Here is a 22,648-nt window from a genome sequence, read left to right on the forward strand (position 1 = left end):
GGCACTACAATTGCGCTCGTCACCTTAAGACATAAGTTGTCAAGTCTCATTTGCCCATCTATTTCACTAGTTACGGCGCCCTTCAGACCGAAACACAGTAATGCTTACACATTATATGTAAAAATAGGTGATTATGTAAGCTCTTTTCATCCAGTAACTCACGGTGTACCTCAGGGCAGTGTGCTCGGTCCTGCTTTATTTCTGATTTATGTGAACGACCTTTGTCATCTTAATCCAATTAACTGCAAAACATTTATGTATGCCGATGATACGGCCTTAATTTTTCATGCCGATTCATGGGCAGATGTCAAAACCATGTCAGATTGCTGATTTCACTCTTTTGAGAAATGTTTACTTTGCATTAGCACAATCCTTATTAACTTATTGTATTAAATCGTGGGGTGGTGCTCGAAAATCATGTCTTTTGAAGCTTGAACGGGCCCAACGTGCTCTATTAAAGGTTATTATTTGCAAACCCTTTCGGTATCCTACTAGTGAACTATACACTAAATGCGATGTCTTGTCTGTAAGACAATTGTTTATTAGGGACACTATAATGGCACAGCACTCAAAACTTATATTTGTTCCAGAAGCAGTAACAAAACGACGTAAAGATAAAGTCTGTCCTACAAACACTTTTAAAACTTTTATTTTACGTAAATTTCAATGCTATCTTGGTCCCATGCTCTATAATAAATTAAACAAAATTATTAATATCTACTCTGAAGACAAATTTAACTGTAAAAAAAAGCTAACTGTTTGGTTAAAAAATAAAAAGTATGATGAAATTGAAAATTTGTTTATAGCTATACGTTAAATTATTAATTATCCAGCCTTACTTACCTTACCGATATACGCACAACATACAGAAAAAAAAAACTTTAAATTTCATTGTTTATTTTATACCATTTTCTTATAAAATTATAGTATGCATAATAATAGCTTATATTTCACATCTACAATAAATTAATATTTCTATTTATCTATATGTATACATGTACCCTTATATATTTATCTTTAAAATTTATTATCTTTAATACTTTATTATACATTATTACTTTAAAAGTTCAAAATAAACCCAATCAATAATACCTTACTATATTATTATATGAAAATAGCCCAAGTCATCAGACTTTGTAGTCAACCCAAATGTTTTTAAGTATACCCTCAATTTTATTACTGACCGCTCAAGTACTAACCAGTAATATGTATGATAGACAAATGTTATTTATTTTCTCGTAGAACTGTTAAAGTTTTTTTTTTCCATAAGTTAAATTCTTATATACGCTTTTATGTATTGAAGTTATCTGTAAAAAACAATGTATCTGGAAGTAACTAGTATTAAAATACAGGCCCGGCCTAGTTTAATGCTAGTGACAACTAAAAATAATATAAAATATTTTAATTAACTATTAGAAACACTACTTATCCTACGGGATTAGTGGTGCGATTATTTTCAAAAGTATTGTGAATATTTGAAAATTATTTTGATGTATTTGGTGTTGTTTGTCCAGAAAAATGTCGTGTATGTTCCATTACTTGTATTGTTATTATAGTATAATAATATGAAGTAGAATTAAGTGAACTATGAATGAATTAAGTGAATATTAACTACTATGAAGGATTTATAACAAAGATTCAATTTATAATAAAGATTCAAGTACAAATAGTGCAACATTACTGCTTCACGGCAGAAATAGACGCCGTTGTGGTACCCATAAACTAGCCGGCATCCTGTGCAATGGTAAAGCTGTCAATGGGATTACTATGTTTGCTATCAAATATTAACAGATCATAATATTGTTTTTATTGTTAATTTAATTTGTATTTTAGCACGAGAGCCAGTACGTGCTGTCGGAAGAATACAGCGCCCGGTCAGTCCGCGAGTTCATATACAACTTCACCCGCAAGAGTATTAGGCGCACGTTGCGTTCGCACGTTGAGAGTGCGACGCACACGCACTTCTACGGAGACGGGGGCGGGGCTGAAGGAGGGGCCGCCAGTGACGTCACCATCGCGGACCTTACGACGCGTACGTTCAGGAGAGCGGTGCGGAAAAAGGATGTGGTATGAATCTGTTTGAATCTGTACCTTTTTCGTGTTGTTTTCTGTACCGTGTTGGCTTTGAACAGCACAATTGTGCCAGAAAGTATTTACTGTAATAGGACGTAATTCCAGAAAAATGTTCCAAACCATAAACATGTCGAAATTGAGTTGAGAACACAAAACTGGTCACGTGAGTTATATTAACGGACTGACAAAAAATGGCAGCCCTACTGTCTCTCTTTGAATGACTTCATGACTTAGTAGCCCAACCTACATAATATATGGAATACACTTATATTTATTAAACTTTAAACACGAATTCCTTAAAATGTGATGTTTGTGGCTTGGAATGTTTTTCAGGAACTACGTCCAATTATTGTACGCTTTCCAAAACCAATCGCTACTGTGTAATGTATGCAGTTGTATAATGAGGGTCAAAAACACGAGTGGCGTGGGTTACGCAATGTAAGACACCACGAGCGTTTTTTGACCTAGTTATACTAACAATAAAGGATGAGACTATGAGACACCCAGGCTATGCTCATTAGTAATAGGCATTTCTTAGAGTATGTGGCCATCAGCGGCACTCATTTCCATGAAATGTCTCTTACATTGCCCTAAAAACAGATTCAGTATCTCTCATAGAATGTGGCAAGTCATTTACGGTTTTGGGCCATCTATAGTACATTTTACACAAATAGAATAAATAAACAAAATTTATGAACGATCCGCGAATTAAACCCGCGACCTCTCGCGTTCCGCGCAAATGTTCTCCCGCTGAGCCAACCGTTTGAGTGACGTATCGTTGATAAATCTTGTATATAATAATAGTAATTTAATTCAAAATAATTACATAATAATTGTTAGTAAAATGTCCTAAATTATGTAAGTATAATTGTAACTAATTAGGCACATGAAGCCGCATAAATGCATCTATAATTGGCATATCATAATGACTAGCAATGGTTTGTAGAATGATGTTAGGGCTACTCCGCACTCTTGTTCTTTTATGTGTGTAATTAATCCCAGAAGTGAGGTTTGTTTCTTTGAAAAATAACGGCCACCTCTCTTTTCAAAACCTCTAGAATAATTGGAGTCTTGCTGAACATTTTGTATGTTCACACTAGAAATATATATAAACATGTCATGAAAATTTATTGAATTAGGCGTTACTTTGCGGAAATCCATAATCATACAAATGACTTAAGTTTTCTTTAGTGTCTCGTGCCAGATTTTGGCGAGACAACACGTCCTGAGGATGCCTCGTGTAGAGGCGAAACACGTGTCGAATTGTTTTAAAAAACAAATATTAGCGGAATTAACACTAAAGAAAACTTAAATCATTTGTATAAACATGTCATGCCTACTACTCGGTTAAGTCGAGTTTTTGTTGGGCGATGTAATAGTTATTTATGCAACTGTTGTGTAATAAGGGGTATTAAAATACGAATGTGGGTTTATGACACGAGGCGAAGCCGAGTTTGATAATAGTATCACATGAATACCTAATTATCAACAGTTGCATACAAGACTTTATCTACACCCAAAATTTGAATCCTCAAAAAGATTCTGAAACATTTACCTCACTGCTAACATTAAAACAGCCAGTCCTAGTAATCACCTCGTAGTAACCATTACTTGAATATTTGAATATCATTCACTTGAATATTATGTTCTTTTGTAGCGTTTAAAATATCTGGCGGTGTGCTGTCAAAACTTGAATCGCTCATTTGTTATAAACAAAACAATAAAAATATCGAAGAAAAATGGCGGGGATTCGAATAACCTACTTTTTTGTTACGGCGCGCGACGTTCGGGTAGTGTGGCAAATTCATACAGATACCACGCATCGAGCAATAAGAATGTGGCTGTCTGTTGAAACTCTTTGCGCATGAAGGGTTCGAAAAAAAAAGGAGTTGTTATGAAATTCAGTACAACATTACAACACTTGTTTGGATGATGTAATGGTTATTAGGACATGGGTGGTTGAATGTTGGCAATAATCTAACTGTTTCAGAATCTTTAATAGAGGATTTAAAGCATGGGTGTAGATAAATGCTTTTACAACCTAATCCCAAAAAAATTACGAAACGAAAAGAAATTGATTTAAAATGTTTAGTGGGGTAAAGGTTACTATAACATAAATGACTTTCTTAATGATAACACAGATTGGGAATGGAGCGAACGCCCTCAGGCTATTAAATTAAAAATTTTTTTGTTAGTTGAATTTCTTAGGCACGGACTAGTAAAAAAAGAAGTACTCCGCGCCGTGATATTAGCAAGTGAAGCACCCTTATGCTAGTGTGTGTGCGGTTACGGGGTATACCAGTTACATAATTTTTTCTCCCTTAAATAATCATATATCCACAAATACTTTTATATTATTTACACTTTTTCACAACGCACGACGGCATTTTAAGATATTTTATTGCGACGCAAACTGCTCTGTCAAAGACGATGGCAAATCTCATAATGGCGGCCCATTGGCTTGTATTAGTGTAAGTGTATGCGTGGGGCTATGTATGTACACGTTTACCGGCTTGTTTTGGTGTTTCTGTTACTGTTATGTAAGGTGACACGGAATCCTTATTTTTTTACTCGTCCGTGGTCTGAGGCATACTTTTTTGAATGGGTGGTAGTTTTGGACGTTCAATTACTGATGTTTAAATCCTATTTTGAACAAAAATATTTGAATTTGAATTGTTCAAGTTGTTGTTGTTGTCAATCGCGATAAACATTGTTATGTAGTTATGACACGGGTCCAATAGTCAATTATAAAGTTATCTTATCTTAAATATTTATATCCGTTATATGATTATGATTGTGATATAATATTAGGTATCACAAGAAAGATAAACAAGTTAGGGTCACTATACTAGCGGCACACTATGATGGCCGTTTTGACATTATAATAGTTATGTGAAATGTCAATTTATTCTCGAAAAAAATACAATCAAATCTATTAGTTTTTGTTGCAAGTAGTACCTGATTAAAAAGGTTTAATAAAACAAAAATATAAATGTTTAGTTAATATATTTGAACGAACTGAATATTGGAATGAAAATGAATATACATACTTTATATGCACATAAGAAACATGAATACAAAAAGAGACCAAATAAAGGTGTAACAAAAGGCCAGATTTAATCAGATTGGTCCATACTACTATTTTCACTATCGTCACTGCTATCATCTCCTACATTAATTATTAGTTAGTTTTATAGAACAGTTCTCTGCGTACGTTCGGCCATATCGACAAAATCCACAACAAAAGTCGTGAACAGAGTCTAAATTAACGAGCAAGGGTCAACAGTAATGCGGTATCAATATCCGAAATCCAAAGCCAGGTCAAAACTATATCACAATCGCAGTGCACTCACAATTTGTACTTTTCGAAGCCACGTCAAGTCGAAACTGCTTTGTTTTGCATTGAGCATTGACGCGAGTTTGCCAGAGGTTGTAGTTGTGCTGGCCAGCGATCCTATGTGAAGGTTGTTAGATATTTTCATTTTAAAAAATTTTGAATTTCGAAAAACAAATGCCGCGTTGTGTGGCAAATAAGATTGATAATTAGAATCTTATAAAAATAAAAAAATAATGTTTGCGGGACCCTAATATAGTTTAGAAATCAATGTAATAAATAAATTATGTGTCCTAAATTATACATTCGATAAATTTTTATGATTAACTGCACGTCACCATTGAGAAATAAAAAACAGTAATTTGCTCCTTCAATGTAATTATTAAATAATACAAAACTTCATGAGTGGACAAACGTCAAAACGGCCATCATAGCGTGCCGCTAGTATAGTTGTGTATGAATGAAAATTGTTAGTCCCACTGAAACTATGCGAGTAACTTATTTCGAAAGGATCACTCACAGAAACTACTTTAGCGAATGTTTTCATTTCAAAAATGAGTGCACGAAGGCGTCCAAGAGTAAACAGTGGGAGGCTCCTTTGTACAGGATGCCGGCTAGATTATGGTTTCCACAACGGCGCATATTTCTGCCGTGAAGCAGTAATGTGTAAACATTATTGTGTTTCGGGCTGAAGGGCGCCATAGCTAGTGAAATTACTGGGCAAATGAGACTTAACATCTTATGTCTCAAAGTGACGAGCGCAATTGTAGTGTCTTTAAGAATTATTCGGTTTCTCAAGAATCCTGAGTGGCACTGCACTGTTGTGTTATGGGCAGGGCGTATTAATTACCATCAGCTGAACGTCCTGCTCGTCCCGACCCTTACTGTCATAAAAAAAAACTACGCAAGCAACGCAAAATATATTTCCAAGTAGTTATATATTTACATGTAATTGTAAAATGATTACGCGTAAATTTACGAATGAGATTTTTATTCGTGTGATAAAACTAAGACGCAAAATTTTAATACTTTATTTTTATGAAATTTTTACCACTTAATCGCAACTAAGTAATCAATAAAACGAATGCATTCATATCTCTTTTCTACTCTACTTCTATCTGTCATTTACAGCCACGATCACTAATATAAGTACATACTTTATTAAGTCTTTGAAGAAGTCTATAACTCTATGGCCAAAAAAAAGATTGCTCATAGTACATAGTACAAACAAGGGAGGATGGCGAGAATGGACCTACATAGCTGACTCAGCAAACGTTGTATTGCCGATTTTAAAATCGCGATACAAAATTAACTGTTGATCGTAGACGGGTGAAAATTTGAAGTTGTATGTATTTTTTAATGCTGACTCATAATCATACAAATTTAAAAAAATAATGTCAAAAAAATTAAAAAAAAAACGTGTGGACCACCCTTAACATTTAGGGGGATGAAAAATATATGTTGTCCGATTCTCAGACCCACCCAATATGCACTCAAAATTTCATGAGAATCGGTCAAGTCGTTTCGGAGGAGTTCAAAGTTTAACACCATGACACGAGAATTTTATATATACTAGTGGACCCAACAGACGTCCTGTACACATGTTTTAAATTTGAAAAATCGGTCCAGCCGTTAGGATCAGTTCACTAACATACACATGAGCAGGAGAATTATATTATATGGGCGGAATTGAGAATCTAAACCAATCTCAAATTCACTGAAACAAACAAAAAAGTCATCAAAATCAGTCCAGCCGTTTAGGAGGTAGTTTAATTGTGAATCTAAACCATTTTCGAATCCACCTGAAGACACACACCAATCTCAAATTCACTGGAACACACAACAATATCATCAAAATCGGTCCAGCCGTTTAGGAGGTAGTTCAATTGTGAATCTAAACCATTCTCGAATCCACCTGAATACACACAGAAAGTTTCATTAGAATCGGTCCAGCCGTCTAGGAGGAGTTCAGTGACATACACACGCACACAAGAATTATATATATAAAGATTACATATTGAGGAACTAAGATATGGTAGTCAAAAGAAAGAAATTATTATAATTATTGATTAAAAATAAGTCATCTTGCACTAACGGAACGTTTTGCGCAATTGACATCTACATTTTTTTGGCATGAACAGTCCTTGTCATTATTTATATGAATGTTCCGACACCGTCGAACTATCCATACCTACTAACTAAGAAATAAACATTTTGACTGTTGCTTCTCAATACATTTTTGATAATGTTTTGTATGTTCATAAGCACATTGAGGAATTTTCTAGAAACTGTGACATTCATAATGTTAACACGAGGAACAAACATAAACTTGTTATGCCTACTACTCGGTTGGGTCGAGTTAGTAAGTCTTTTGTTGGGTGATGTATATGCTTCTACAATATGATCCCAGAAAATTTACAAAACAAATGTGTTTCGAAATTTAAAAGAATTGTTAAAAAACGTTTGTGTGGGAAAGGTTATTATAGCATAAACGATTTTCTTAATGACACCACGGACTGGGATTAAAGCGAACACCCTCAGGCTCTTTAATTATTAATGTTTATTGTACGATATTACATTGTAATCCATATTTTATATAAAAAAAAAGCCCGCTGAGTTTCTTGCGCCCATTCTTCTCAGGTCTGAGGCAGTCTCTTTTGAATGGGTGGTAGATTTTGACGTTCAAGTGATTATAAATCCTATTTTGAATAAAAATATTTGAATTTGAATTTACTCAAACCAGTAGTAATTGACAATAAGATTCATACATACACACACACACACTCACGCCTTGTTACCGTCGGGGTAGGCAGAGACAATAGAATGCCATTTGCTTCTATCCTTACAAACCTCACGCGCTTCCTCTATATGCATTACTCGTAATAAGATTCAAAAAGATTATTATCGTTTTTTTATACTAAAATGAGTAGGTAACTTCTTTAAAAGTATCGATCGATACCTGCTTGAAAAAATAAGGAATTGTGAATCCTCATTTATTAGTACAGTTATTAGGCATAGACATAAGATACAAATTATTGATTGAACAATAGATACTCAGTTTAATTTTAGGTTATATTTTACTTTTAGGTGTATCTTTTTCTCCCTCTTTTTTAGACTTATTTACAATTTTGTTACTTTCTACAATACTCCACTTCTTTCAGTGGGTCCCAAAATACATGCATACTCGCCATCTTCTGAGGTTAGGTATGATAGGTTCATAGAATTATAAGGTAGTACATACATTGCACGTGCATGAATGGACTGTAAATATTGTAAACAATAATTTGTTATGTTTTTAAAGTGATAACCCTCACTTCTGGGATTACTACACTAATAAAACTTTGAAAACAAAGTCCCGCATCGTTCATAAAATATTGTTTTCTGAATTTATTTGTGTATTAAAAACATAACAAATTGCTTAGATTTGCAAGAGCGACATCTCAAGTCAATTTTATAATATGCAAATATCGGGGTTGAGCAGGTTGTATCAACTGTAAAGTATATCCTGTAGATGAAGCCACAACCTGAGAGTTGAACAAAGCATACAAGATTTTATGACGATACGTCATTCGAAAGGTTAGCTCAGTTGGCAAAGCGCTCGCACGGACCGCGAGAGGTCGTGGGTTCGAGTCCCGCATTGTTAATATATTTTTTTTTAATTTTATTTGTGTGTAAATATCTATTGTATTTTTAATTAAGATATATTTTTCTATGTAGCTCACACTGGTAGCGGTCTGTGGCGGTGGATGCGGGGCGCTGACGTCACGAGCGCTCGCTGAAGCAACGCGCCTGTTGAACGCTTGTGGCGTCCGTGCTCACGCCGCACGTGTGGACGCCGGACGTCACGACTTGCCCTGGCACTACACGCCCACGCTCTACCCCACTATACTGGTCTTCCCGCCCAATCGGTGAGTTACAGTCACTGATCTCTACTTTAAGGCGAAGAGTAAGCAGAAAACACGCAAACACGGTGTTTTTAGACAAGTTTTGTGGTGAAAGTATACCATTTCGAGCTATGAACACTACTTAATCATGTTACGCATATCCTTAAGTCTTATTTGTAGGTTGCTAATGCTTGCTGTTGGTTATAGTTAACACTGCCGAGCCTTTTTGAACTACCACTTTTCTTTGAAGTTATGGTTTTGTGGCATGGTGTGACGCAATTTTTTGGTACTTCTCTCAGAAAAATTATTCTTATAGCTTTTAGTTTTTTGTGTAGGTTCATTTATTCTGATTAGTAGTGAATAACGAGGATTGTAAGCATATTAACTGTTTTCCACCCAAGAATTTTGAAAATATTGACTTTGTTACATAGATAACGGGCTGGCATCTGTGAACTCATATCGTTCAAGGTCGCTGGCACTTAGTGTCGCCTTAAACCACTGGACTGGCGGCTGTCAAAGTGCTTATCTGCCTGTTTCATATTCGCCATTTTGGCGCTGTTGGCCATTGCGAGAGTCTGCGGTACTAAAACTATTGATGACAACCTCATCAAACATCGATAGATTGTGCGAAACTATTTACAAACAAAAATTGTGTACATTATTACGTTGATTCTTGAAGTATAAATAACATGGAAAACGTATGAAATTAATTTAAAATGCAAAAATACTTCAGAGTATCGTACGTTCCTTCGCAGCCATTTGTATTATACGTCAAAATTAGTTCTCTGGACGGTCGCGAGTGGCGCTTCAAATGGGCACAAAAAATTTGCTGTCAAACATATGGAACGGCCTGTCCAGTGGTAGGTATTTATACAGGTCAGTGGTTACAGTCTTTATTACGACTTGTCTTGGACTGTCATCCTACTGTCACTCATTATACTGGTCTTCTGGTTCAACTAAAGGTCGACACTATACTCAACTATACTGCATAGCCACATGCCGTCCTTAGCTTTTCCATTTCGGGAAACTCTGATCGCGTGGTATGCCTCAGATCGATAATTTAGGCGCTCGCGCAGCGTTCTGTCAGTGTATTATTTTATGTGTATTAATAGATTGCTAATAATGAGTGAATGTATCAGAAAGCTATTGAAACAAGCTATACGACCATGAAAATAAATCATCTTATAAATAAAACAGGTTCTTAACTTGGTGAGGGAATAGTGTGCCGTACGGCACCCCCCGTTTTAGGTGTATTTGAAAAATCTAGTACCCTTGGGCACTGACGATTTTGGAAGGTTAATAAATCCCGATAGTTACCAGGTCTCTGTTGATGCTCCTCTCGGAACGTCCGGCCATGGCCTGGTCAGGAGTGTGATGGCTATAAAACGGTCACGTTGCGGAACACAAGCATGTATGGCACTGCAAGTCAGCATATTGGAATAGGATGCTTTCCTTTTCTGCATCCTAAGATTTCTTTCCTATTTTTTTGATCCCAGTGCTTGTGCCGTTGTGGTGGCCGATGTGATACTACAGGGCATGGACATTTTCATTCCAAGTACCGATCAGTGGTAGATCATATTCCTGGTTCGATGCCTCAGTTAAAGCAACAACAGCTGACTATAGAAAAACAGGCGTATCCAACCTGGGTTGCGGCGCTGGCCACGAAATCTGGAGATTATTTAAGATGCATATTTATAGACTGTGATCCAGTCCTCTCTTGCGAAGGTCGACGCATGGAGTTAAATAAAGCCTGTCTAATGTAAACATTGTATTACCGATACCATTAATAGAAGAGGCGGCAAATGGGCAAGAGGGTCACATGATGGGAAGTGGTGACACAATCTTTCATGGACTTCCTTAACACCAGGTGTCAACAGATGCGGTGCCGGCTGGAGATGGTCTTACCTCGAAGGTCGCAACGGTTCGGGAAACTTGAGTGTAGAGACTCTTGAAAGATTGCACAAAGTGGTTGTACGAGGCAAGAAATTCTTGGAGAAATGCGTGGTTGTATAATGCCAGACGTCCACATGATGTGAGTGGAATTTTGCAATTTGACGTTATGTCCGGTGGTGGATATGGTAGCTGCTGGTATCAACCCGAAAAACTACTATAGCACTCCGCATGATAAATATGGTAAACGATGCCGAGAGAACCCACATCTCTAAGGAACACCCACAAAAAAACGGATTGATCGTCGATGATTCGGGCTGGTCTTCTGTATTCGCGATTATGTAAATGCTTAAACCTATTCAGAGATGCATTGCCAAGGTTTCGCAAAAATTAAAAAAAAATATATAAATTAATAATTAATATGCATTCTTGATTTGTTTGTTTGTTTTTCTTCATTTCTTGACTTCGTTAGATCATTAAATGGTTGTTTTATAATTTATACTTATTTAACATAACTATTTCAAACATATTTTCGCATGCGGGACTCATCTTGAGTCACCATTTAGTAAGACCTTTGTAACTTAGCATAATTATGAATGTAATATTGTAATTACCACTGGTGAATCCAAATAAATAAATATTCGGTTAAATGGAAGAAGCTGGTATTGAGAGCGACCCCACAGAGGTGAGAGCAGTACTTCAGGTGATATTTCAGGCGCCTTACATTGTTGCAGGCGGTGGCTTGAATGAAGTACTGTCTCACCTTACTGTGAACACTAACTGTCTTATTCATAATGATTTAGCGGAGATTTAAAAAAAAATGTATTCATTATCGCATATTAGAGCTAAAACGCTCATTATCTCTGCGATAAAACTGACGTGACTTATAATAGTAGCCAGGACCCTTCTATAAACCTATTTTAAGCACTCGAACGCAGGAAACATGGCCGACATCGATCAGCTGTTCGTTAAATAATGTGTTAAATAGCTGCCCGCTCAGTCGTTGGATATCCGTCATACATTGACAACCGATAAACTTCAAAACTTTGATTTTTGAAGTTTGAAATTATTTTGACATCGACTTCTGACAACTGACAAACCATTGACATTGAAAAGATGTCTGTTTCCATTGACCGTTCCTCATTAAATTAGTTAAAATCATGTTTTTTTTTGTAAGAAATGGCAACATTGCGTACTATAGAGACGTATTAGTTATGCTAGATTTATCTAGCCAATATGAATAAGGAATTTTATCGAACGATCGAACTAATATAGCTTTATACCTTCGAAAAGCGTTTTATTATGAATAAGGCAGTATTTAGAGGCCAATGGGACCTTGTCTTCCAAGTGACCACGGTGTCAGGGACAGATAAGCAGGTGTGTCCGCTACAATAAATTTGAAACGTATGCCTTAATAGATAATCAACGTATATTATGCTTAACATACACGTGACAATGATAAAGCAATCGCCATGAAAGTTCAGATATCCTTGTATTTATCGATCTTACGTAAATGATCACGTGCTCATAATAAGCGATATGTGTATATTAATGACTATACACAATTAATAGGTATCGGAACGGCGCGTTATGTTAGTAATACTCTTAAATCACATTACGCAATCTTAGAGGATTTCTAAAGCGAAACTCGAATTGTTTCGGCTCCAAAACGAAAACAATTCTATATAACGCTCTAGTGCGTAGTCATATCGAATATGGTAGCATTATATGGAATGCCCTATATACGATCCATTCGCAAACGCATCGAGAGTATCCAAAGAGCATTCACACGACACCTTGTATACATTAGTACTGGATTCTCTCATAGACACCCGTACCATCAGCGCCTCAGGAAATTTAATAATAATAATCATTTATTTCAGGCATAACCCATAGAAAATAGAAAATTACAATTAAATTACTACTAAATCCAATTAACTAACCATACAAAAAAAAATTAAATAAATTACAATTACTTATATTGAATAGCTTATTTTCTATTTTTATCAAGATGTATGTCCATCCATCTTTTGAAAATAACGTTATTGTATACGTTGTTAGAGACAGTCATCAGAATTCCGTTGCTGGAACGTCTCATTCGATCCCAAAAAGAAGCAATTCTTGTGCGAATTATTGCGAAGAAGTCGGGCACTCTCGCTCTCGCAAACATACTTGCAGCACTGCAATACCTTGAAAGTTTCATAAGAGCTCGATAGGAATCATTATATTGCACTCTTAGTGAACTTAAGGTCTTGTTTGAATAATTACACCACAGTAGGCAGGTGTACATACACAGGCAATAAGTTTTAAATAGTGTTGTTTTGACCTCATTGCTGCACTTTCCAAACCTTCGTGCTATCATATTGCTACGTACCGAGAGCGCCCTTCGCTCCCTCTCAATATCGCAGTCGTCTTTCAGATATTCCGTTAAGATATGACCTAAATATTTGAATTTATTTACAATTTTTGAACTTATCTCATTTAGATATACCCCAGGAATATTTTCTGTTCCCTTTCCAGATTTAAATACCATCAAAACGCTTTTATTAACATTGAACTTCAATCCATGACTATTAGCATAATTTTCGCATATTGATATTAATTTACGTAACCCTTTGATCGACGGACTCAGCAGGACCATATCATCAGCGTAACTTAAATTATTGATGCATATATTTCCCACGTGACAGCCTATTCTGGCCCTCCTGAGTTCGACGATCATATCGTTGATGTAAAGATTGAACAGATCAGGAGAAGTCAACCCTCCTTGTCTCACACCGCAATCTAGTCTGTAGCCACTAGATAAGGTGTCGCCCCATTTAACGAAGTTTATTTGGTTTCCGTACTAAAATTTTAATAAATTTATGATCTCAGTAGGAGCTTTCGTAGCAGAAAGCTTTTTCCAAAGAATGTCATGATTGACCAGGTGTAATTATTAGTTTATGATCTCAGTAGGAGCTTTCGTAGCAGAAAGCTTTTTCCAAAGAATGTCATAATTGACCAGGTCAAAGGCTTTACTTAGGTCAAGAAAGCATGCATATACCGAGGTTCTACGTTCTGTATAAGTGTAACGATAGCTGAATCCGTTGACAATCCTGGTCGGAAACCAAATTGTGCGTCATCAATATTGATGAATCTTTCCTATTCCGGGTAAATTAGACGCTCGAACTTTACTAATAATTGTGCCAAGCGAGATGGGCCTGTAATTTGCAGAATCATTTAAATTGCCTGTTTTATTTTTAACGAAAGGAACTACTAATGTTTTTGTTAAAGAAACCGGTAAAAATTCATATTTTATGCATAGATTAAAAAATGTACATAAATGATGGTATACTTTATCTGTGCCCCACACTATGTGTTCGACACTAAGACCATCATGCCCAGGTGACTTACGTATTTCTAATATCTTCAGGCGTAAACTGTATAAAACAACCAGAAGAATCTAACTCTGACCTTGGTACTTTTTTGGTGTCGACCACACAATTTGAAGTCAGGGGTTTGGCTCTAAATTTAGTTTTAAATATGTTGGCAATATGTGAAATTTCCTTAGACCCATCTATGGATACCTACCTACATTCCTTACCCTGAAGTCTTTTGGTTGCATTCCAAAATTTTATAATTTTTTTTCTTTCTGATGTGTTGCTAGAATATTTATTTTAATGGATTCTTCGTTTTGTTGGCTCCATTTAAGTTTATTTTTGAATTCCCTCCTACTTATTTTCATTTTCTCGTAAAGTTCCCCGTTACTAGGTTTTCCCGCACTAACCCAGGTTTTAAAATATAATCTTGCTAACTGATGACCGTCTCGAACATAGTAATTCCACCCCGTCACATGTTTTTTTTAGTATGAAGGTGCGTCGGACGCGAACTTATTAAAGCTGCCTTCTGCAATACATCAGCGATAAAATTGTAATACAGCTCTATACTCGAGAAGTATTCTTTATAATGCGTACAAGTTTTATGGCTTTTACAATTACAGTAAAATACACCTGGGAAATTGTCGAAGTGTTCATAGCAATACATTTGATATTTATTTATTTGCTCATTACTACGTGACCCCCATTTTACCTTCACTAAACCATCATCACTGCCAGTTACCACCGCAGGTACAACATTTTCAGGGATGCAACATGTAATACATAGGGGGTAATGATCTGACCACGTCACATCGTATAAAATCTTTACGTCGGTTACAGTATGTGACGCTGCACAAGTAGTGAGATTGTGATCCAGCCAGCTCTAAGAGCCGCTGGACTCGCTCATAAATGTAAAATGATTTGACTCAAGCCCTAAATAATTAATATCAATGCATTCCAATTCCATATCTTTACAATTTTCTTTCATTTCTCTGCCGAAATTAGCCGAAGCACATGGAGAAACCAAATGAATACTAGAAGCCTTAACAGATTTCTTAGAAACAGAATCTTGCGAGGTGTTGGTGTTGGAATTAAAGTCTCCCAGCACATAAGCACACTCTTCATTCGACTCTTCAATGATTGCACTAATCTCACCAAGACAATCTATGAACTCCGACTTGTTGTCCGTGTGGTCAACGGGCATACAGACATTAATTACTAAAAAAAATCTTGATCTCATATGTATTTTTACAGCCGCGATTCGATTACTACTACATTCAATCAGAGTTACTGCATGGAATTTATTATTATTCCATAATATTGCAAGACCGCCGTAAGGCCGACCTTTTAACATTCCTACGGATGTATCAAGTGACGATTTGGCAATACTACTAAAATTTTTACGTATCTCATCGACGAAATTAAGATCATGTGGAAGGAGCCATGTCTCTTGTAGAACTACAATATCAGCTCTAATAGTTAGATTCTTAACACATTGAATCGATGTTTTGATCGATTTACAGTTATACGATATAATAGAAAATTGAGTTGACTTATGGTCCATTATATTTCTAATTACTATTTAGTTTATCTACCTTACCTTTCGGTATAACGTCTCGATACATTCTAAATTTGATACCCTCTGGCCAAAAGTCCGGTTTCAGGAAGCGATCTGACTTGTTTTTACTTACAATAATTTTATAAGATGTGAATTGCGTTTCATTTTTTTGCGTTAATAATTCCACACACTCTTCACCCATGTCTTTAATATACTCCCGGATGTCGTCTGCCGAGGTCGATTTATTTACTCGAGACACATACACTGACGATGTTAAATCCGCCACTCTTAACTTGCTAGAAATCTATTATTATCCGGCGCACATGGAGAAACCAAATGAATACTAGAAGCCTTAACAGATTTCTTAGAAACAGAATCTTGCGAGGTGTTGTTGTTTTTGAATATTAGGGTCGCTATCATTGCGTTGAGATCGTTCACAGCTACTTTGTTCGGTTTGCAAGTTAAATTGCAACATATGTTTTACTTGTTCAATTTCTTGTTTCAAGTATTCAAAATCAGAATTTGTTGTAAACTTGTCATTATTCAAAGATGTCGCCTTAATATTGGCTACCTCACTCTTTAATATTGACATTTCTTTTAAAAATGTAGTCACATCTATGTGCTCAAAGGTTATTGGTGGTAGCTTGTTAAGATTTTTTGCCACAAATCTAGGCAAGCAATCCGGATCGTATTCTTTTATTAGTTTTATTATATCCTGTAGGCCCTTTTGTTCCGAGCCATCTCTTCTCCGCATGAATTTTTTTGTCGGTGCTAATAATTTGTATGCTATCAATCGCGCAGACTCGATCTCATCACAACTGTATGCACTTAAACATATTTGTATGATACCAGTTTCTGGTAAAGTATCTATTTTATTACTCACAAAAGCCAATAGTTCATTCACCACTAATTTGCATTCCTTACATTGCACAGTATCACAAGCAACGGTGTTATCACTTCCGCGACTCGCGGTATTGCGGGTAGGTGAACGAAAAATTGGTATCGCGTTCGCAAAACAACCGTGCGCTTTGGGCAGCTGCGAGCGGGGTACTGTGATTTCTTAATATGATTTCATTGCTCGATCGGAGATCTCTTGCCGGAGTAATCGTTTTGTACAACCTCTTAAACGGTCAAATACAATGTAGTAACCTCTTACAGAATATTAACCTTGCTGTCCCATATTCACTCCCAAGGTTCAAAATCAAGGGAATCTTCCAAGTTCCTACTTTAAAAACCAACCTGGGAGTTCAGGCGCCTCTCGCTCGAATTCTTCGCGAGTACAATAAGTTAAACGATACCAATTCAGAACTTGATATATTCGGTGGTGGGCTGGGTCAGGGTCATAGAAAGTGTTGTTAAACACTTAGCTGGTACTCAATCTGCATTTTTCAAATAAGTAGTTATGCTTTTTTTTCGTCTCCATTATTTTAATTAATAAGTTTATTTTATAATTTGTACTTTTATTTCTTATTTTGTTTTTATTGTAGCGATAGTATAATTTCTATGTTTCAGAAGTAATAAGGGAGTATTTTTTGTAATTTTTATGTTCACCATAATTGTCCTATACTTTAGAACTACTAATTGTTACATGAGACTAAGAAAATTGTATTGTATATGATGTGGTGTGCTTTAATCTATATATATAAAAATGAATTGCTGTTCGTTAGTCTCGCTAAAACTCGAGAACGGCTGGACCGACTTGGCTAATTTTGGTCTTGAATTATTTGTGGAAGTCCAGGGTAGGTTTAAAAGGTGAATAAATAGGAAAATGCTGCTAAATTAAATAAAAACAACAAATTTGTTTTTCCTTTGATGTGTCCATACATAATTTCTATGAGAGAATTTATTGACGCACGGTTTGACAGTTCTGCTGTGAAACAATTTCATTACGGCAGCAGGGAGCATATTTTACGAAGTAATTTTTGATGTTATGATACAGAACAACGTCTGTCGGGTCAACTAGTAAATAAATAAATAAAAATCCGTGCCGTTAAGTTAAGCACGACACGCCACAAATTAGGATATCATCCCCACCATCTGGATTGGTACCTTCAAAAAAAGCGCGTACACCTTCCTTAAAGGCTGGCAACGCTCTTGTGATTCCTCTGGTGTTGCAAGAGAATGTGGGCGGCGGTGATCACTTAACACCAGGTGACCCGTACGCTCGTTTGTCCTCCTATTCCATAAAAAAAATAAGTAATATTAACATCAACAGTAACGTTGATATTAATATAGACAGCTGGTTGTTATGCACCATTGTAATCCTTGGCATAGTTTTTTAATTATTTATTTATTTTATCAAAATACACACTATTATTCCAGAATATTCCAATGCGAACATTTTTATATCCTTAAATTTTATAATATATACTAGCTGACACAGCAAACGTTGTATTGCCGATATTAAAATCGCGATACAAAAGTAACTGTTGATCGTAGATGGGTGAAAATTTGAATCTGTATGTATTTTTTAATGCTGACTCATAATCAAACAAATTTATAAAAAGTCATAAAAAACTATAGGTGGGATTAACCACCCACCACCCTTAACATTTAGGGGGATGAAAAAAGATGTTGTCCGATTCTCAGACCTACCCAATATGCACTTAAAATTTCATGAGAATCGGTCAAGCCGTTTTGGAGGAGTTCAGTGTTTAACACCATGACACGAGAATTTTATATATTAGATAATAACGCTATTCTCGTGAATTCACCCTGAGTGCAACAAAACAGGTCCATCTGTGAGGCTATATCATTAATTGTACGAAGTGCGCGCGCGTTAAATAAAAAGATATATAAAAAGGTTGATACGCCCTGCCCATTACCTGAAAAACTCAAAAATTTTGAGCGGCACTACAATAATTGCGCTCGTCACCTTGAGACATAATAGTCTCCCTTCGGCCCTTCAGACCGAAACACGCCAATGTTTACACATAACTGTTTCACGGTAGAAATAGGCGCCGTTGTGTTACCCATAGAGCCACTGGTAAATTGCTTTAAAGTTGGTTGGTGCAACCCAGCCAATAACTACACCAACCGAAGAACAATGATAGATGACGTAATGCCAAGGGCTTACGATATATTATTAACAACAGTAATTAATATATTATTTGAGCTCAGTGAAATAATCCAATGTTTATCGTTAACACAAAAATCCCACCTATAGTTGTTTATTGCTTCGAACTATCTTAGATAATAATTATAAGCTTAACAATTATTGTTTTGTACAAGGATACAATTCCCAGTAATTAATATAACAACATAAACGAGAAAGAGAGAGAGAGATAGATAGAGAAAGAGAGAGAGAGATAGATAGAGAAAGAGAGAGAGAGAGTGTGAGTGTGTACGGAGAAACGTAAGAGGAGAAACGGTGTGTGTATACTAGTAGTATAAAAAACAACTAGAACCTATATTAGAAATGACATCAAAAAGATTTCTAATGGAAACAATTTAAGAAAATAAAGGCCTTTTAAAGAAGGGACCACCTTTCAAAAAACCGACTTTTCCAAAACTAAATAGCATAACATAATAAAGATTTAATTTAATACACCTTTTCCCTATAATATTAATAAAATACCATTATTTGTATATGCTACCTATAGATACGTTTTAAGTCGTAGGGTAGGCAGGATAGGCCAACGAAAGGTGCCGCGGCCCTAAAATTAAAAAAGATCCTAAGAAACGGAAAAAAGGAATCGAACCCGAAAAAACGTTGTTCGAAACTCTATTTCACATTCTTGTGAGACAGTGAAATATCGTGAAGTACATTTGTTAGCTATGAATAGGTAGCCTAAGACCCACTTATCGGGACACGGGTTAATAATAATATGTATATGATCAACCAAAATGAAAACTAAAATTACATCATCCACATAAACATAAAAGTTCATGTAAAATGTTTATAAAATGAAAACTACTGGGACAAAAAATTTTATGGGACCAAATGGCAACTATTCCGCATCAAACCAAAGAATAGTCACGTTAATCATAAATCTTAGTCGTAATCGATGTCAAATCGAATTGAGAGCCTTTCTTTTGGAAGTCGGTTTTAAATAGGACAGATTGATAAACATGAGTTATATAAGATAATCCATTTACTGAAAAGAGGATATTTTGTGCAGAGAGGGTAGATGAGAAATAATTGTCTGCACTAATTTATAGAACTTAAAGTAAGTGTTGTAAAAGGTCGAACAAGGCGCTGAAAACACAGATATTGTGAAATTAGGAGTGGATGAAATGGTGAAAGTACTCATAAACATACATTTGGTCAGTTTTTTGACCCTGAACACGGCTTGATTCCTTGGCTATTAATTTGCGTGCAGTTTCCGACAATCCCTTTCCTGAAAGATATGGCAGATTTTGAAATAAGGCGTATCTTTAGAATGCAGACAAAACCGCCTGTTCAAGTAAATATTAATGATTATAATCTAATACCTTGGAATACAGTTCAACAGCTATCACTTGGTAATAAATTCTTGTTATCGGTTTCGACATTGTAATTTTATGGTCCTTTCATCTTGTTAATACATAAAAATTTATTGCTTTCAGACTTTTTTCTAATATATGCAGCTAATAATACAATTTCGTGGAAAAAATAGATAAAGGAAACCCACAATAATCTCTCAGTTTGCTGTAATGGGTTTTTTGGTGAAATTTGCATATAATACGTTAACATCGGATGGGCCATTATTTACTCCCATAAAAAGCTGTACAGAGCGAAATTTTGCACTCAGGCTTTCCTACCCATTGACTTTTTTATCTCCGCCTGCTGTATTGGGTAGTCCATCATTGGGTTTGCTAATTGTGTTACTTGGCATGTTCTGTGGCACGCTGATGGCATCCAGCCTGCTGTCTTCTTTATGTCATTGGACCGTCTGGCTGGTGGTGTGTTGCACTTTTATCTTCAGGACACACTCGTGACTTCCGATAGTTTTTTCGAATTCTAACTATTCACCATACTGCACTCCATAGTCTTCTGGGAGACATAAGCGTATGTAAAAACCATGAGAAAATACAGCTCGCTAAATGTAAGTCTCTGCCCGTGCCTCACCAATTTACTTACAGAAGAAATTACATTTCTTTTGTAAGTAGCATTTTCATTCGATTTCTACGCATGCCTGGCATATTCATATTTATTTATTTGCTATTATATAGGATGGTACAAATTTGGTTTTACAATAGCTTAAAGTATCTCCTATTTAGCCATTACCAATAGCATGCAAACTTGCTCTTGGGCAAAAATTTTATTACAATATAAATTAATTTATTTTATAACACAAAATTATAATTTTATACATTACGAAAAAAATATTAAAGTCAAGATAAGAATAATCCACTTAGAATGCAATGTCAAAATTCTTTACTCTTTGTGGTCAAAAAAACTCTTCTATAGAATAAAATGTGTTTTGAAGAACCATTTTTGTAAAGAGCAAGCAAGTGAGAACGCCCCAACGGCGTAATTATTTGAAAACTGGCAAATGCAACTGGCTGTAAACAGTACGCCTTGCTAGTTAATAATGAACTACATGTTTTTAAATAAATATAATAATAAATAAATTAATTATTACTATACAAAACATTACAATAATAAAATGAATAATTGGGCTACGCGATCAAACAATAGGCAAAACGAAAAGGCTCAGCTTGAACTTGACATGGAATCATGGATTTATGTTTCCATGCAGCGCTGTTTTTCACCCATCCCCTCATTTCTAAGGTGTTGAGTGATAGTGGATGTATCATGGCTCCCCGATTACAAGATTAAGCTATCTTATATATGATAAAAATGTGTGAGTGTTTTATGATTTAGCAATGGGGAGCTGGGTAGCCGTGCGTATCCCCTGAAAGAGAGGATCTCTTCGAGCGGGTTGGTAGCGCTGGCTCTACGGGCCCTGGGGACGCCGCATCATGTCAGGGTGAGGCTGGCGATGTGCTCACGTGTCCGGGTAAGTATTTGACGCGCGGCAATAGTTGATGGTGATGTATATAGTAACGCTTATTACAACATGAACAGAATAATGTAATTCTATATTTAATCGCTATTCTTATTTACTAATCTGACACAACATAAAAAAATAAGGACTCCGTGTCACCTTACATAACAGTGAGGCACCAAAACAAGCCGGTAAACGTGTAAATACCTGTGTATTTACACGTTTACCGGCTTGTTTTGGGGCTGTCCCCACGTATACACTTACACTAATACAAGCAGATCGGCCGCCATAATGCCATCATTTGCCATCGTCTGTGACAGATCAGTTTGCGTCGCAATAAAATATTTTAAAAATAAAGTCGTGCGTTGTGAAAAAGTGTAAAAACAATACTATGAAGGTATTTGTGGATATATGATTATTTAAGGGAGAAAAATTGTGTAAGTGGTATACCCTGTAACCGCACACACACTAGCATAAAGGTGCTTCACTTGCTAATATCACGGCGCGGTGTCCTTCTTTTTTTTACGAGTCCGTGATATGACATTGATATTTTCCATATGTATATATCCAATACTGCTTGTTACCTTTCAATAATCTGCGAAGGCCGTTCAATAAATAGT

The 22,648-nt window shown here is 35.9% G+C and overlaps 1 protein-coding gene across 1 annotated transcript in view; it reads left to right on the top strand.

Annotated features, from left to right (window-relative positions):
- The window catches only part of LOC126969722 (thioredoxin domain-containing protein 11), a 47,002-nt gene that overhangs the window by 15,655 nt on the left and 8,699 nt on the right, over positions 1-22,648 (top strand). Inside the window, exons 9-11 of the mRNA XM_050815276.1 lie at positions 1,834-2,067; positions 9,125-9,315; positions 21,905-22,040. Of these exons, the coding sequence (XP_050671233.1) occupies positions 1,834-2,067; positions 9,125-9,315; positions 21,905-22,040 (561 nt within the window). The remainder of the gene's footprint in view (positions 1-1,833; positions 2,068-9,124; positions 9,316-21,904; positions 22,041-22,648) is intronic.

Source organism: Leptidea sinapis, chromosome 19 (assembly GCF_905404315.1).
Source record: "Leptidea sinapis chromosome 19, ilLepSina1.1, whole genome shotgun sequence".
NCBI classification, from domain to species: Eukaryota; Metazoa; Arthropoda; class Insecta; order Lepidoptera; family Pieridae; genus Leptidea; species Leptidea sinapis.